Raw genomic sequence first — 18,399 nt, forward strand, 5'->3', positions numbered from 1 at the left:
GGCACGTCGCGGCGTGGCTGGAGAACGGCATGACGCAAAACGCGCACGACGCACAGCTGCGCCGACGAACGTCCGGACTGGGTAGTTTTACTTTGGGGGTGGGAAGACAGGCAGGCGACGGAGAAGAAGATGTCGCTGATGGTGGAGCAGGCGGCTGTGGCCAACGGACCTCACCTCCCAGCCCGGGAACAGGCACTGGCGGCGGGGAGGAGCTACAGCTCCCAGCCCAGGCTGAGTATGTGGTCGGCGACCGTTTACTCGGCGGGGGTTTGAAGGGTTGGGGCTGGTTGAAACCGGTCGGTCCCGGTCCGTGCACTAGATGCCCTGGGCCCGGGGGACGGCCGGGCCCCGGGGTGGGGGATGGCCGGTCGCACCTCTGATAAGTGGCGGTTCCATTTCAGGATAGACGGTGCGAGCCATTTGTATTTGCTGAATTGGGTTGTTTGGACGTTTTATTTTGGCCGTGGCAAGCTGCGGCGTTTTGTTTCGCCGCCCGAGAGCTTCCCACTGCCCCGTGTCCGCAGGTGGGTCCAGCCGCCGGGTTTTGTTCAAAAGGCCGATTGTCTTCTCTGTGCCGTCCGGACTCTTCCTGGAACCCGATCCCAGCCCAAGGCCCAGTTATGTTCCAGGATCAGATCATCGCCCAGCTTCATGTGATTCAATCATGTGACTCGCATGAAGCAAGACCTTTAATTCTGAACCCGGCTGACGATCATGTGAAAGATTTTTCTTGGGGCTGTTGACACTGGATTGGCCTCGCCGGCCGCCCCACACTGGGGAATCGACCCAGCTCTGATTAGAGTGGCGGGCTTGTTTTATAAATAAATAGTGATCTGGCCGAATGCCAGAGTGGTTATGTGGAGGAATGGGATCCAGGGCAGTTTGGCAAACTGGATCCAAAACTGGCTTAGTGGGAGGAGGCAGAGGGTGATGGTTGAAGGTTGTTTTTGCTACTGGAAGCCAGTGTCCAATGGTGTTCCGCAGGGATCGGTGCTGGGTACCTTGTTTTTTGACATCATTAATGATCTGGATGTGAATTTGGGAGGAATGATAAGTAAGTTGGCAGGTGACACAAAAACTGGTGGTGTGGTAAGCAGTGAGGAGCGAGGCAGATTACGGGACGATATAGATGGGCTGTTTAGTTGGGCAGAAGGTGGCAAATGGAATTTAACAAATAAAAATGAGAAAATGTATTTTGGGAGGAATAAGGCAAGGGAATACACGATGAATGGTTGGACCTTGGTGTGCAGGTCCACCATCTCTGAGGACAGCAGGACAGGTAGATAAGATGATTAAGAAGGCCTATGGGATTCTTGCCTTTCTTAACTGAGGCATTGAATATAAGAGCAGGGGAGGTTATACTGGTGCTGTATAAAATGCTGTTTGGGCCCCAACTGAAGTCCCATGTACAGTTCTGGTCTCCACACTAGAGAAAGGAAGTGATTGCACTGGAGAGGGTGTAGAGGAGATTCACCAGGATGTTGCCTGGGCTGGATAATTTCAGCTATCAAGAGAGACTGGATAGTCTGGGGTTGTTTTTCCTGGAACAGAGAAGGTTGAGGGCTGACCTGATTTGAGGTGTATAAAATTATGAGGAACATGAGGTGGATAGGAAAGTACTTTTCCCCTTAGTAGAAAGGTCAATACCAGAGGGCATAGATTTAAGGTAACGTGGTGGCACAGTGGGTAGCATTGCTGCCACACCGCGCCAGGGACCCGGGTTCAATTCCTGCCTCGGGTGGCTGTCTGTGTGGAGTTTGCACTTTCTTCCCGTGTCTGCGTGGGTTCTCTCTGGGTGCTCCGGTTTCCTCCCACAGTCCAAAAATGTCCAGGTTAGGTGGATTGGATATTCTAAATTGTCCCTTAGTGTCCAAAAGGTTATTTAGGGTATCGGGGGAGTGGGTCTGGGGTCCTCTTTCAGAGGTTCGGTGCAGACCCAATGGGACTGTATGACTCTTTCTATGACTCTCTTATGTAATAGGAAATGTGTGGGAAAGCTTTTTCACCCAGAGGATGGAGGCAATCTGAAACTCACTGCCTGAAAGTGTGGTAAAGGTGGGAACCCTAACAACTTTTAAGAAGTATTTAGATGATAACTTGAAATGCCAGAGCATACAAGGCTATGGACCAAGTGCTGGGAAATGGGATTAGAATAGCTAAAAGGGCCTCTTTCTGTGCTGTAAAACTCTAGTGTCTAACTGACTACAAGCCAGGAACTATTCAGATGTGGCGCAGTTTTAAGTTACGATAATTAGTCCCTCATTTCATAGAGCATACAGTGCAGAAGGAGGGCATGCGACCCATCGAGTCGGCATCAACCCACTTAAGCCCTTACTTCCACCCTATCCCCGTAACCCCTCCTAACCTTTTTTGGTCACTAAGAGCAAGTTATCATGGCCAATCCGCCTAACCTGCATGCCTTTGGACTGTGGGAGGAAACCGGGGCACCCGGAGGAAATCCATGCAGACACGGGGAGAACGTGCAGACTCCGCACAGCCAGTGACCCAGCAGGGTATCGAACCTGGGATCCTGGTGCTGTGAAGCCAAAGTGCTAATCGTTTGTGCTACCGTGCTTCCCTATTTCCGATACGAACTACATTTATTTTCATTCATGCTGACAAATCGTGAGCGGGATTCTCTGTCCCGCCGCACCTGTTTTCTGGTGCAGCGCCTCCGTCGGCAGCGGGATCCTCCGTCCCGTTTTCCATTGTGGGCATTCCCACCCCGTCTGGAAATCCTGGCTGGGCGTGAGTGTGCTGTCAGCTAAGCAGAGGACCTGACAACAGAGATTCCGGCTCCATATCTTTGGGCGCAATATCAAGAGTATCTAAAACGTGTACTGGCAATCCCCTCTTCATTTAAAAAAAAACTATTTTTAAATTGTTCTATTTATGATATTAGAAGCAGAATTGATCTTGGAATTTCAGTCATACTGTATTTAAAAATTAATGAGAAAAAACTATTTAATCAGATTAAATGTCTTTTAAGTTCCCCAGGCCGCATCCAGGAGTGCAGCTGTTGAAATAACTTACATTCTTGGGCATCTTAGATTTCCTATGCCTTGATGGATAATTTAACAAATTTGGTTGAGCAAATAGTACTTAATTCTAAGGCTTCTTGATCTATAATGAGGGACAGCGTTCTAGCTGACACAGTTTAGTAGAGTACTTCAAATGGGGAAGTTGTGAAGCTTTGCAAATGTTTCAAAAGTACTTGCAGTAATGCTCATCTTTCTGTCTTAAGCACTGCAAGCTGTAGTATAAAACTCAGGCTATTGTAGAAAACTGACTTATTACACCTCTTTGAATGTTGTAGAATATTGGGATGGATTTGGGCATTCTTGCTCTTAATTTAAATTAAAGAGAGAATTAAATACTTGAAAAAAAGATATAGCATTCAGAAGCAGTTCCGAGAAGGTTCACGCAACTGATTCCTGGGATGAAGGGGTTACCTTTTTGAAGTAAGATTGTATCTATCTATTAGAATTGAAAAGAATGAGAGGTGATTTTCTCAAAATATAGAAGATCCTGAAGGGAATGGAAAGTGTGGAAGCCGAGAGAATGTTTTTCCATCTGGGAGAGACTAGAACTGTTTCAAAATAAGGGGCCTTCCACTTAAGACAGAGATGAGAATGTTTTTTCTGAGGTTGGTCTGTGGAATTCCTTTCGCTGGGGAATAGTGGGCGCGAGGTCATTGCGTATTTTTAAAGTTGAGTGAGAGATTTTTGATCCACAAGGGAGCCAAAGATACGGTGAGTAGACAGGAAAATGGACTTGAGGCCACAGTCAGATCTGCCATGATCTTCTCGAATGGTAGAACTGACTCGAGGAGCCAAACGGCCCACTCGTCCTAATTCGTCTGTTCATCTGTAAAGCATTATTTGAAGGAATGTACTAAGAGACATGGGGAATACATGTTTCGTATCTACCCACATTTGCAGGATGACACCAAACCGCTTCCATCTGTTGGCATGCCAATATTAGTGGAGAAACTATTAATTTCGGTGATTTGCTTTTTTTGGAAAGATGTAGAAATTAAGAAGCTATATTGAAAATCTTACTGAGCCTGCCCCCCCCCCCCTTTATTTTTCTTGTGCAGCTACGTTTGGGATCTTCCAGTACTCTGACCAATAATTTTGGGGGGGGTTGGCAACAAATTAACATTTAAGCTTTTGGCCTTAGAGCTATGCTTTGCTTATGCAGGCCAGAAAATTGATGTTGCTAAATTGGAAACTGAGGATCCTACTGTCATTCCAAAATGTTGAAGAAGCTTTGGCTTTAAAATAGAAACTTCTGTTTATAAAAGCTTTTCACAACTACCAGACATTTCAAAGCACCTTACAGGCAATGAAATACTTTCTGAAGTGTTGTAATGTAGGAAATGTGGTAGCCAATATGTGTTCAGCAAACTCTCACAAACAGCGAGATAATCTCTTTGTAATATGGATTGAGGGATAAAATTGAACATAACTCCTGCTCTTCTTTGAATAGTGCATTGTCAATTGTGCCAATGCAAATAAGGATGCAAAGCCCATGTCTCTTAAAAGAAGTACAGGCAAATGAGAGCAGTTTCGTATTTTGAAAGAGAAGTGGTGGGCGAAAAATTCCTTTTGAGGTTGAGACCCCAGAGTCAGTTATTAATTTACATTTGACTCCAAATGAAAAGACTGTGCTGCTATACCTGATCTGTTGCATCACAAACCTACCGAAAACCCATGAGGGTGTCTGCGTTCTGGAGTAGCATCTCGGGAGTATCCAGTGCTGAGTAAAATAAGCATTTTGTTGCTATTGCCCTTCATCATGACCTACATGTGCGAGGATGGATTTTCCGTTCTCTCAAAGTTGAAGGCAGCACAAAGGACCTGATATGCGCATTGCCCTCTCCTACTGTGAACCTGACTGGAGTGAGATCATGAGGACCAAGCAGCCTCCAGTTTTGCATTAAAGGTATGCGCACGTGGCATGGGTCATGATAGTCGGCCGGCATGGTTGCAAAGGTCAGCTGGTTGGCAAAAGTGGGCCCTGGGAAAAAGTAGTTTAAAACACATTGGTATAAGTCATGATTAGCAACCCATGGGGAATGAGGATGTTGCATGGAGAAAGAGGGCCAGGCATACAGACATCTGGAGAAATGTAGTTTCTAAATATTCAGGTCTGGCATTATTTGTTCAATATTTAAGTAAATAGACTTACCAAGTTCATTTTTAAAACAGTGCAAACTCTCATGGGATTCTAGTATAGTAAGAAGTCTTATAATACCAGGTTAAAGTCCAACAGATTTGTTTGAATCGCTATATTTCGGAGAGTTGCTCCTTCATCAGGTGAGCAACGCTCTGAAAGCTAGAGATTCCAAACAAACCTGTTGGACTTTAACCTGGTGTTGTAAGACCTCTTACTGTGCCCACCCCAGTCTAATGCCGGCATCTCCACATCAATCCTCGTGTAGTACAACACATAAAGTGGTCATGAGCCCTCACAGTCTATTGGCTCTTTCAAAGAAAGTTGGTCTTGCCCATTACCTTTTCCCTAAATCTCAATTTTTTTTCTCCTCAGACTATCCAATCCCCTTCTGAATATGTCTGCGTGGGTTTACTCCGGGTGTTCTGGTTTCCTCCCACAGTCCAAAGATGTGTAGGTCAGATGGATTGGCCATGGTAAATTGTCCCTTAATGTCCAGGGATGCACAGGTTAGGTTATGGGGTTACTGGGAGGGGGCAGAGTGGGGTGTTGCAGACTCGATGGGCTGAATGGCCTCATTCTACACTGGAGTGATACTGTATTTTTTCTCCATTCCCGAATTTCTGTGGTTGAACGCAAGATACAGTGGGGAAAATTTTTATTAACCAAAACTCTAGCTCCTTTCATAGGTACTGCAGTTTTTTGTGTTTTTTTTGCTCAATAATTGAGTTAGCTGTGTTCTGCAAATGGTATTGTGGCAATAGTGATGGACTCCTGTAAGTTCCAAGCTGCAAATCTAAAAGTGGTCAAAAAGAAACTGAGAAATAAAGGAAGCAGAATCCTTCCTCTACTTTCTCTTCCTTTTTCTGGTACACATTGTACTCTGGACATTGTGTTTACGTAGCCTGTAAGAAACAGCAATGATAACCAATGTGGTTTGTCAGCATTATACAGCTCTAGTTGGAGCACTATCCCCAGTTACTCTTCTGCTATCCTTCATTCTGTAATCTGCGGCACGTTAGCACAGTGGTTAGCATTGTTGCTTCACAACGCCAGGAACCCGGGTTCAATTCCCATCTTCGGTCACCGTGCAGAGTCTGCATGTTCTCTCCATGTCTGCGTGGGTTTCCTCCGGGTGCTCTGGTTTCCTCCCACAAGTCCTGAAAGATGTGCTTGTTAGGTGAATTCTGATCTCGCTCGAGTGTACCCGAACAAGAAGATCTACTGCTGTTCATGGATTTTTCCGTGCCTATTTAAGGGAACTTTAATGTTTATTGTGTCAAAGTGCCAAATCTATGTAAATCAGGGGAGTTAGGTGAAAAGCTGGAAAATATTGGACTTCCTCACAGTAAAGTCTTTTTAGAATTTTTGTAGTTTCACTTTCGGACATTGTCCAATACTGTGCATTCCATGCTTTTATATATTCTTTCTCACTACCTCCGACTTGGGACTGTTTTATCTCTATTGCCATGACTTTGATCTGGAAATTGCTCCATATATCTTTGGTATGTGAAATTGGTTATTAATGTGCCAGCTTCTGGATGGGAGTAGCCTCTTGGCAATATCAAGAAATTCTAAACATTGCATCAGAAACTTCTGTGGAAGGTACATAACTTCCAAGTTTTTATTCTATTATAAATGCTATTCCTAAGCTCTCCTTCCATGTTCTTTAAAATTCCCATTGTTTGTCTGTGCACCTTGACTTCAGAGGGTCAATTAGCACTGCTGTAGATTAGAAGTTGAAAAGAACATGTTTAAATACAAAATGACCTATTTGTGCTCCGAGGGTGAGATTATTTGGATGAGGGAAGTGAAGAGTCTCATATCTTTTTTCAAGCGCTGCTTTTTTTAAAGAACTCTTAACAGTTGGTTTGCTTTGTTTCAAACATTTTTTGTGTTCCATGCTTGATGCCTGGAGAAGAATGGCATGTTTGAACTTTGGTACCACTACATATGATTGGACACTTTCCAATTTCTAACAACTTGTATTCCAATTATGCCTTTAACATACAAACTTTGGAGAAGTGTGAGTAGACATCAAGCTTGGTTAAGGGGTAAGTTTTACAGAGAATTTGAAGGAGGAATAAGTGGAAATATTTAAGGAGAGAATGACTTGGGTGGCAGAACACACCGCTAACATAAGGGCAAAGGAATTGGGGGTGGGAGTCAGGTTGGGGGGTGGTGAGTGTTGGGGTCCAAGAAAAACTAGTAGGACGAGTTCTTGGACGTGGGGCGGCACGGTAGCTCAGTTGTTAGCACTGTTGCTTCACAGCACCAGGGTCCGGGGTTTGATTCCTGGCTTGGGTCACTGACTGTGCAGAGTCTGCACGTTCTCCCCATGCCTGCGTGGGTTCCTCCTGGGTGTTCTGGTTTCCTCCCACAGTCCAAAGATATGCAGGTTAGTTTGGCCAAGCTAAATTGCCCTTAGTGTCCAAAGAAAAGATTAGGTGCGTTACTGAGTTACGAGGATGAGGTGGAGGTGTGGGCCTAAGTAGGGTGCTCTTTCCAAGGGCCAGTGCAGGCTCGATGGACTGAATAGTCTCCTTCTGCAGTGTAAATTCTATGACTAGAGGAGATTACAGAAATGGAGGAAAGCAGGGCTTTGGAGGGATTTGAACACAAGCAAAAATGTAAAATTGTTGGTTAAGTGCATGCCACTTAAATGCAGAACAAAGATTTATCTACTTTTAGATTGAAATGACCTTAATTTATAAAATAAAACAAAAAATTGCATTATATTGCTTATGAAAGGGCATTGTGCCACCCAACTCTATTTCATCTTTAAAACAATTCTGTACGAAATCATTGTTAACTAGAAAAATCTAAATTAAGCTCTTTGTTTCCAATGAACTTATTAAGTTTTTTTAAAAACTTACTCATTCATGCATGTGGTCACTGATGACAAGACCAGCAATTATTGCCCATCCCTGATTGTCCCCGACAGGGTCAGCCACCAGAGAATTTTGTACGGTGAATGTGCTCCCACGGCGTGATTAAGTAGGTAGTTCCAGGATTTTGACAGCAATGATGAAGGAATTTATATTTCCAAATCCTTGGGAGGGAAAGTTGCAGGTGGAGGTGATCCTATTGCCCTTGTCCATTAGATGGTACAGATCTTGGATTGGGAAATACTGCAAGAGAAGCCTTGGTATGTTACTGAAGTACATCTTATGGCAGGTACCAACAAAAATTTGATTAAAGGGGAAAATAGCAGAATGCAGTAGACTAACCAGGAATGTAAAAAAAGGTTGTGAGAACTTTTTGTAAGTTAATAAAGGGAAGAAAGTAGTTAAAGGAAACATTGCCTTTTTGGAGACAAATTAAATTAGTATGCAGAATGAGGAAATAAGAGACCTAGAATAAATATTTTGCCTCTCTTCACTGTAGAAGACAACTAAAAAGAGTGAGCCAATGAAGGTAATTAATATCAGCAGAGAAAATGTACTGGAGAAACTTAAGGGCCTAAAACCCACAAGTGTCAGGACCTGATGGCCTACGTCCTAGGCTTCTAAAAGAGAAAGTTGCAGCGATATTGGATGCACTGATTGTGATTTTCTATTAGATTGGATAATCCCTGCAGATTGGAAGTTATCAAATGTAACACTGGTATTCAAGAAAGGAGGAATGAAAAAAAACAGGGAACTACATTGTCAGGAAAGTGCTGGGATCAGTTATTAACTTCCTAACAATACACTTCAAAAATCATAGCATCATCAGCTTTACAAAAGGGAAACCATGTTTGACAAATTTATTGAAGTTTTTTGAGGAAATAATTGGTACGGTAGAAAAAGGGAACCCGTAGATTTAATATACAATACCTTGATCTCTAAAAGGAATTCGATAAGATGCCACACTAGGGGACAGCACATTGTGTAGTGGTTAGCATTGGGACTACAGCGCTGAGGACCCGGGTTCGAATCCCGTCCCTGGGCCACTGTCCGTGTGGAGTTTGCACATTCTCCCTGTGTCTGCGTGGGTTTCACTCCCACAACCCAAAGATGTGCAGGTTAGGTGGATTGGTCATGCTAAATTGCCCCTTAATTGGAAAAAAAAATAATTGGGTACTCCTAAATTTAAAAAAAAAGCCACACAAGATTAATGGGGAAGATAAAGGCTCATGGAGTTGGGAGTGATATATTAGCATGGATAGAGGATTGTTTAACAGACAGGAAGCAAGGAGTCGAGATAACTGGGGCATTGACAGGTTGGGACTAGTGCTGCTGGGCCCTCAGTTATTTGCGATCTATCTTGATGAATTAGCAGAAGAGAGAAAGAATAATATGCCAAGTTTGCTGACAATACAAATCTAGGTGGAAATTTAAACTGAGGTGGACCAAAGAGATGTGGACAGGTTAAGTGAGTGGGTAACAAAATAGCAGATGGAGTATAATTTGGGTAAGTGTCAGGTTGTTCACTTTGGTCATAGTCATAGAAAAGTAGAATATTTAATAAAAAGGTGTCAAACTTTTAAATGTTGAAACGTTTAAATGTTGATGTTCAGAGAGAATTGGATGTACTTGTAACAAAAACGCAAACTTAGCATGCAGGTATGGCAATTAGCAAGGCAAATAGCATGTTGACTTTTATTGTGAGGGTATTTGGAGTACAAGAATAAAGATGCCTTTGCTATAATTGTACAGGGCTTTGGTAAAACCAAACCAAGAATACCCTGTGCAATATTGGTCTCTATATTTAAGGAAGGATATCTTTGTATTGGAACCAGTCTTGCAAAGGTTCACTAGATTGGTTCTTGAGATGAAAGGCTAAATAAATAGTTTTTTGTGACTGGAAGCCTGTGTCCAGTGGTGTACCGCAGGGATCGGTGCTGGCACCCTTGCTGTTTGTGGTGTACATTAATGATCTAGATGAGAACGCTGATGGTTATGATCAGTAAGCTCGCAAATGACATCAAAATTGCTGGTGTGGTAAATAGCGAGGAGGAAAGCCTTCGATTACAGGGTAATATAGACAGGCTGGTCAGGTGGGCAGAGCAGTGACAAATGGAAATTAACCCTGAAAAGTATGAGCTGATGCATTTGGGCCGGGGGGGGGGGGGCTAACTAGGCATGGGAATACATGAACGGTAGGACACTAGAAAGTATAGAGGACCAGAGGGATGTTGGCGTATATGTCCATAGACCCCTGAAAGCAACCGGACAGCGAGATAAGGTGGTTTAAAAGGCACATGGGACACTTGCCTTTATTAGCCAAGGCATAGAGTATAAGAGCAGGTAGGTTATGATGGAGCTGTATAAAACGTTCATTAGGTCACAGCTGGAATACTGTGTGCAGTTCTGGTCGCCACACTATAGGAAGGATACGATTGAAGTGTGGAGGGTGCAGAAGAGATTTACCAGGATATTGCCTGGACTGGAGTGTTTCAGCTATGAAGAGAGGCTGGTTAGACTGGAGTTGTTCTCATTAGAAGAGAAGGTGTACAAAATTATGAGCAAAGATAGGGCAGGTAGGAAGAAACTTCCCCTTATTGAGGGGTCAACAGCCCTGGGTCACAGATTTATGTTAAGGGGCGAGGGATTTGAGGAAAAACCTTTTCACCCAGAGGGTGGTGGGAATCTGAAACTCACTGCCTGATAGGGTAGTAGAAGCAGAAACCCTCAACAATTAACAATCATTTAGATGAGCATGTGAAACGCCATAACATATGTCGGCATGTGATGCAGACTTTCGCTGCCATTTATAAGTCCATGCCAATTATGTCACCTAGGTGTTGCGAGCATGCAGGCATAGACAGCTTCTTTATCTGAGTAATTGAGAATGGAACTGAACACTATGCAATTGTCATCAAACTTTTCCACATCAGACCCCATAATTGAAAGAAGGTGAATGATGAAGCAGCTGAGGATGGCTGGGCCTTGGACATTATCCTGAGGCACTCTTGCAGCGACGACCTGGGGCTGAGATAATTTGCCTCGAACAACAACAGGCATCTTCCTCTGTGTGACTTCAGTGAGTGGAGAGTTTTTCTCTCAACTACAACTCTCATTGGCTTCACTTTTGTTGAGCCTCCTTTGTGCTGCAAATGGGCAAGTGTTGCCTTGATGCCAAGGGAAGTTACTCTTGCCCCACCTCTGGAATTCATCATGTTTGCCCATGCTTGAACTAAGTCTAGTGACCATGAACTCAAAGTGAGCATTGGTGAGCACTTATTGGTGAGGAAATGATGCTTGATAGCATTGTTGATGACACCTTTCAACAATTGCCGATGATTGATAGGGCAGTGATTGACCAGATTGATTTTGCCTTTTTATTGGACGGGACCTCAGGCAATTTTCAACTTTGGTTGAATGTCAGTGTTCTAGCTGTACTGAAACAGCTTGATTCAATTCCTAGGTAGCCCTGGAACATAACCATGTTGACGGGACTTTTCCGTATCCAGTGGTGTTCAGTTGTTCCTTTGTTTCTCACAGTGAATCAAATTGACATCAGAACAAGATGAATTATCATCCGAAATCGTATAAAATCAGATTGGATATAACAAAAACCATTACACCACAGGAATTCGCCCTTCGGCTCACCAAACCATAGCCAATCCAGATTCCTTATTTAGACCGACTACTTATTGCCCAAATGATCTATATCCCTCCATTCTCCGCCCGTTCATGTGTCTATCAAGATGAATCTTAAATGTTGCTATCGTGCCTGCCTCCACCACCTCCACTGGTAACATGTTCCAGGCACCCACCACCCTCTGTGTGGAAAAACCTTCCCCGCACATCTCCCCAATCTGAAAAGCTCCCTTCCACTGCTACTCTCTGTCTCCTGTTGCCAAACCAGTTCTTTAACCATCTAGCTAGCATCCCCAAATCCTGATTAAAAACGGAAGATTTCATTCCTTAAAGTGCCACTTGAATTTTTATGACAATCTGATAGCTTCATGGTCTCCATTCCCAATGCTTCCTTTTTGGTAAATAACTTTAATTTGCAGACTGTTATGATTTTATCCTATACTATCTAGCATTTATACCTTTTTTTTGCTAAAAAGGGGTCTGATTTTTTAAAAAAAATAGAGTATCCAATTTTTTTTCCAATTAAGGGGCAATTTAGCATGGCCAATCCACCTAACCTGCACATCTTTGGGTTGTGGGGTGAAACCCATACAGACATGGGGAGAATGTGAAAACCCCACACGAACAGTGACCCAGGGCTGGGATTCGAACCCGGGTCCTCAGCGCTGCAGTCCCAGTGCTAACCATTGCGCCACATGCCGCCAAAAGGGGTCTGATTTTTAAGATTGTAATTTGCTGTCTTTACTTAATTAACACTTTTTAGTAGAGATAGCAAGATAACCTCAATGCAAGAAATATTTAGTTGAAAATTTTTGGCAAGTTCCTGTATGCTACCAAAAATTACTTCTATTTTCTGGTTTACTCTTCCTTGATTTAGATACTTAGCACCAGAGCAACTTGTTGACCAACACAAACTGTCCACTATTTCAGTTATATAATATAGCATTTATGGACTGTAATAGATAAATAAATGAATTGTTTTGTGTACAGTGTGCATATGCTGGTAAGGAATACATGCATTTAATTATTCCTTTTCATATTCTTGACATGAGATCTCGACTTGTGCAGAGGCAGACGGCTTCAATTTAATATCTGATATGAAAGATAGCACCACTGACGTGAAACACTCCCTCAGTGTACACTATAGAGTTAGCTTTTCATTTATATGTGCTCAAATCCCAAAATATGGATTTGAACCAATGGATTTTCCTTCGATCAGAATGGATAGAAGTCAAGACTGGCACTTTAAAAAGAACTCTCTTTCTGAGCAAGAATCATGATTTGTAGACCGGGTGATCACATGGAAGGCATGGACACAGGAAGCACGTGTCAGTAGCGCGGGTGTTCTCCCCTAGCACAGGCAGACGCGAGCTGCTAAGATTGCTGAATTAAATCCTTCTGCTGGTTAAACCCTTGTCTTCCGTCGGTACAACACAGCAACCTCTACATTGTATCAGGGACTGGCCGAGATGGCATAGGGTCTTCGATGAAAACATTGCGGATACATTTGAAAAAGAATGGTGCATTTACTGTGGTGCTGGCCTCTCTGATTAAAATCAAAAAAGGTGCAAAATGCACACAGCTAAACTTAGCAGGCCTAGAGGTGGTTGACAAATTTGAATACTTGATCTTCCAAGAGGAGGGAGAGAAAAAGGACCCGGAGGTATTGTTACAGAGTTTCAAACAGATATGCAGAGATCACATTGTCTGTGGAATCCACAACAGTTGCTTTGAGAGAAAAATCTAACACTAGAATCTGCAGTCAGCATCTGCATGCTAATTGAAAGTCAGAAAGAAGTACCAAAGAGTTAAGGTTAGAAAAGCTTTCACGATACAGAACACTTCTTGCTCAAACCCCAGCGGCTATCACTCACATAACAAAAGTGGGTGTTTTGCAACTGATAAATGTAACAACTGCTGCAAGTGGAGCCTCTTTGCTAAATGCTGCAGGTCACAGCAACCTGTTTCCGCCACAAGCCATAGTACAGCTGGTTACTCCAGGGTTCGGAATATGAACAGGGTGAATGACTTGGAACTCAATTAGAGCAACTGAAATACGGACTTCCGGTGGTGGTGATGTGCTGATCAATCGCACAAAAGGTGGCTGTCCCACTTCAATTTTAGGCCCTTTTAGCCCATAAATCGGATGCCAAAATAACAACAAAAACCACCCTCACCCTAAACTAACAACCATCTGAGGAAATGCCTTCAAACCAGCTATGGAGCCGGAAGAGTGAACGTCGGGAGAGGATGATCCAGACCTGAGCGAATAGACGAAAGGAGTGAAATGGAGGACGGAGTGGGATCACCAATGCAAACACTGGCCTGCCGACGGAGCAGTGGATCGAGTTTCTTTCAATAGAGCTCCAAAGACACAAGACCTCCATTAAGGAGGACCTCATGTAGGCCATCAGAATCGCATTGGTGCGATTCAAAGAAGTGCTGGAAAGAATGAAGTGGAGACCCAGGAGGCAACAGTGTGGGCCCTGGATAAAGCGGCACCCATCAGTGATTGGATCAACTTGCCCGAGGCTGAAGTGGCAAGGTTGGTAACAACCCAGAGAGCGCTCAAGGGAAAGATCAGGAGAACAGCTCCTGCTGCCAGAACCTAAGGATTGTCGGGCTACCTGAGGGCAGAAACCCGGCAGAGTACATCGCGCAGATGCTCGGAAAGCTGATTAGGGGGGGGGGGGGGGGGGGAGGCTTCGCCAAACCCCCAGAGGTAGACCAGGCCCAAGGGTCGCTCCGGCTACTGCCCAAAGCAGGAGAACCACTGCGGGCAATCTGAGCAAAGCGCCATAAGTTCCAGGATAAAGAAAGGGTGCTCAACTGGGTGAGGAGAATGTGGTTGGGTAGATGGGAGGAACATACAATCTGCATCTACCAAGACATTGGGGCTGACCTGGCCAAGCGCTGGGATGAGTTTAATGGAGCCAAGGCAGCTTGATTCAAAAGCAAGGTGCGGTTTGAAAAGCTGCACCCTCTGGATAACCCACGGCAACAAAGTACATTTTTTAACTTGCCGGAGGATGCAAATGAGTTCATCCAGAAAAACGGGCTGGGAAGACCACAATAGTGGACATCTAAAAACTTAATCGTCATTTTGTTTTCTGGACTAAATACTTGCATGACCCAGGAGGTGGGGGGGTGGTGGGGGGAGCATGAGGAACACCAAAATGAGAGGGGAAGGAGCAGGAGAACAAATAGACGGAGGGCAGAGGGAGCTGTCCCAGGGGAGAGCCACCACACTAGCCAATGCATGCAGGGAGGGTAGGGGGTGCAACACCGCTCCCGAAAGGGAGTGGATGGGGATGCAACAGCCCCCAAAAGAGAGGGAGCACCTAGCAGTAGGTGGGGGCGGGGAACAAAACAATGAACCGGGGGAAGGGGTAAAGGGTAGGAGAAGCAACTGGGGTACTGGGAGAGAGAAAAGGGAATTGCAAAGGGTAGAGGGGCTTGGGGGGCGGGAGGTGGTGCAAGAGTTGGGTTGGTAGGAAGCTGGTTACAATAGGTCACGTGGGGACGACTGGAACAGAAATGACAATGGCAGCCATCTTGGATGGCCCACAAAATAGGGCAACCCCGGCGTGCAGGAGCACATCCATGTGGTAAATATGGCTGACCCCACAGAGCACGAGGGATGGAGGGTCAAAAACCCCTGATCAGAATAGTTACCTAGAACGTGATTGGACTCAACGGCCCAGTGAAAAGATCCAGAGTCTTCGCCCATGTAAAACGCTGGAGGGCTGATATAGTCTTCCTCCAAGAGATGCACCTGAGGGAGCAGGACCGACTTGAGGATAAGGAAGGACAGGACAGATCTACCAAGCATGGTACAGTGTGAGGGGCGGTGGCCATATTGTTTAGTAAAAGAACTATCTTTCCAGTGGGGGGTCCAGTGAGGGGGGGGGGGGGGGGGGGGGGGGTTGGTATGTAATGATTAATGGTGTCCTGGAAGGGGCGCAGGGGCACCAGTGGTACTTGTGAATAAATATGCCCCTAATTGGGATGACGCCGACTTCATCAAAACACTCGACATAGACTCCCACCAACTCATCATCAGTGAGGGGGGGGGGGGAGAAGAGTGGTGGGGGGGGGGTTTGGACTTCAGCTGTGTATAGGATCCAAGGATGGACAAATCCAGCCCGAGATCAGGGAAACAATCAGCGATGACAAGGGAACTGAACGCCTTTATAAAGCCAGGGAACTGAACGCCTTTATAAAGCCAGGGAACTGAACGCCTTTATAAAGTCAGGGAACGGAACGCCTTTTATAAAGCAGAGTGTGGGGTGGGTGGACCCGTGGAGGCTGACAACAGCCCTCTTCGCCGATCCGAAACCCTGTGAAAGCCATTGGTGGGTATGTATCCTTCAACCAGAGCAGGGGGGTCTCGCTCTCCACATTCTGAGAAGCACAGAATGTGGTGATGAGGGGGGAAATAATAGCATACAGAGCACTCGGATAGGAAGGAGAGGGCAGCTAGGCAACGGCTGATCGACTCCATGTTGGATATGGATCGGCGGTACTCCCATGACCCCGACCATGGAACTACTGGTGGAGAGGAAAAAGCTACAATTGGGATTTGACCTGCTGTCCACCGGGAAAGCAGTGAACAAGCTCCCGCAGACATGGGGGGGATCCTTTGATGAACACTGAAGCAAGGCCAGCTGAGGAAGCAAGCAGCTATAAGGGAGATAGCGCAGTTGAGGGACAGGAACAGTAAGCTCGTCACAGAGCCAGATAGGCTCAATGAGGCCGTTGCGACCTTGGAGCTGTACACCTCCACGATCCCAGCAGGGCCGAAGATGTGGTGGTTTCTCGATGGGCTGGACAGGCCAGCTGTGGGGAGGAAGAGAGACCGGAACTGGAAGCACCACTAGAACTGGGGGAAGTAATGGAGAGCACCAGGGCGCTGGGTCCAGACCGATTCCCAGTGGACTTCTATAAAACGTTTGCGGTAGCACTGGCCCCGCACCTGGGGGAGCTGTTCAATGACCGGCTATTGAGGGGGTCTCTGTTGCCCACATTGGCACACATGTCTATCACTGATCCCTCAAAAAGACAAAGACCTGATGGAGTGTCGGTCATACCAACCCATCTCACTCCTAAACACTGACGCCAATGTCCTGGCGAAGGCCTTGGGGTGGCGACTAGAGAGTCGCGTGCCGGAGTTAGTCCGGAGGGTCAGACAGGCTTTGTCAAGGGGAGACATAGAACATACAGTGCAAAAGGAGGCCATTTGGCCCATTGAGTCTGCACCGACCCACTTAAGCCTCACTTCCACCCTATCCCCATAACCCAATAACCCCATCTAACCTTTTTTTTTGGTCACTAAGGGCAATTTATCATGGCCAATCCACCTAACCTGCACGTCTTTGGACTGTGGGAGGAAACCGGAGGAAACCCACGCAGACCCAGGGAGAAGGTGCAGACTCCGCACAGAGAGTGACCCAGAGGAGAAACGAATCTGGGACCCTGGCGCTGTGAAGCCATAGTGCTATCCACTTGTGCTGCCCACGTCGAACATCAGATGCCTGCTGAATGTGATTATGAGTCCACCCGGAGAGGAGACACCAGAAATTATCATTTCCCTAGATGCAGAGAAGGCCTTCGACAGAATAAAATTGAAGCACCCCATGGAGGTACTGGAATGGTTTGGGTATGGGCCAGGGTTCACCTCATGGGTGAAACTACAGTATAGCGCTTCCATGGCAAGCATATGGACAAACCACCAGCTCTGAATATTTCTGGCTGTACAGGGGCACGAGGCAGGGATGCCCATTAGTCCCGCTGCTATTTGTCTGAAAATTGGAGGGGGGATACCAGGGGATCCACAACTGAATGCTGATCCAAAAGTGGGACACACCCAGTCTGGTGGAAGCGGTAAAGAGAGACCTGTGGAGCTGGGACTCGCTCCCGCTCTCCCTGGCGGTAAGAGTACAGACAATTCAAATAACTGTACTGCCAAGATTTCTCTTCATGTTCAGATCCCTCCCAATTTTCATCCCCAAGGCCTTCTTCACCAAAGTAGACAAACTAATCATGGTGTTTGTGTGGGGGGAGGGCTGGCTAAGGCAGAAAAGGTATGGAGAGGGATCACCGAGCTGGAGGCAGAATGGGTGAAAATGGAGGCAACCTCCTACACAGAGACATTCCTCTTAAGCACTGGCCACGGCCCCTCTCCCATTTCCCCCAGCCAAGTACTCGAGAAGCCCAATGATGGTGGCCAAGCAAACTACTTGAAATCAGCTAAGACATAATTTCAATCTAAGTGTAATGTCCGCTATGGTCACCATCTGCAAAAAATAGAAATTCAGCCCGGCAACAATAGGGCTAACAGTACGAAGGGGTACTGACGGTACGAGACCTGTATGTCTATGGCAGACTAGCGACCCTGGGGACGAGCTCCAGCTCCCAAAAGAGAACAAGCTCCAATATATGCAACTAAGGACCTTCCTTCATGAGGGGACTGCAATGTTCCCCCAGCTACTCCGACACACCCTGGACAGACTTCTAACGTCGGACAGACTAGGGGACGGTAACTGTGCAGACATGTATGGACAAGATCAGGACACAGCTGGATGAGACACGGAAAAATGGGAGGAGGAGCTGGGCATGGAGATAGGGGGTGGACTCTGGATTGAGGCACTGCATAGGACAAGCTCCACCTCAGCATGCACATGACTGAGCCTAA

At 45.7% G+C, this 18,399-nt stretch overlaps 1 protein-coding gene across 1 annotated transcript in view; it reads left to right on the plus strand.

Annotated features, from left to right (window-relative positions):
• The first annotated feature begins 39 nt into the window (after window positions 1-39).
• The window catches only part of atp6v1ba (ATPase, H+ transporting, lysosomal, V1 subunit B, member a), a 71,238-nt gene continuing 52,878 nt past the window's right edge, over window positions 40-18,399 (plus strand). Inside the window, exon 1 of the mRNA XM_038773775.1 lies at window positions 40-235. Within this exon, the coding sequence (XP_038629703.1) occupies window positions 130-235 (106 nt within the window). The 5' untranslated portion in view covers window positions 40-129. The remainder of the gene's footprint in view (window positions 236-18,399) is intronic.

The sequence above is a fragment of the Scyliorhinus canicula genome, chromosome 16, assembly GCF_902713615.1.
Source record: "Scyliorhinus canicula chromosome 16, sScyCan1.1, whole genome shotgun sequence".
In the NCBI taxonomy this organism is placed as follows: Eukaryota; Metazoa; Chordata; class Chondrichthyes; order Carcharhiniformes; family Scyliorhinidae; genus Scyliorhinus; species Scyliorhinus canicula.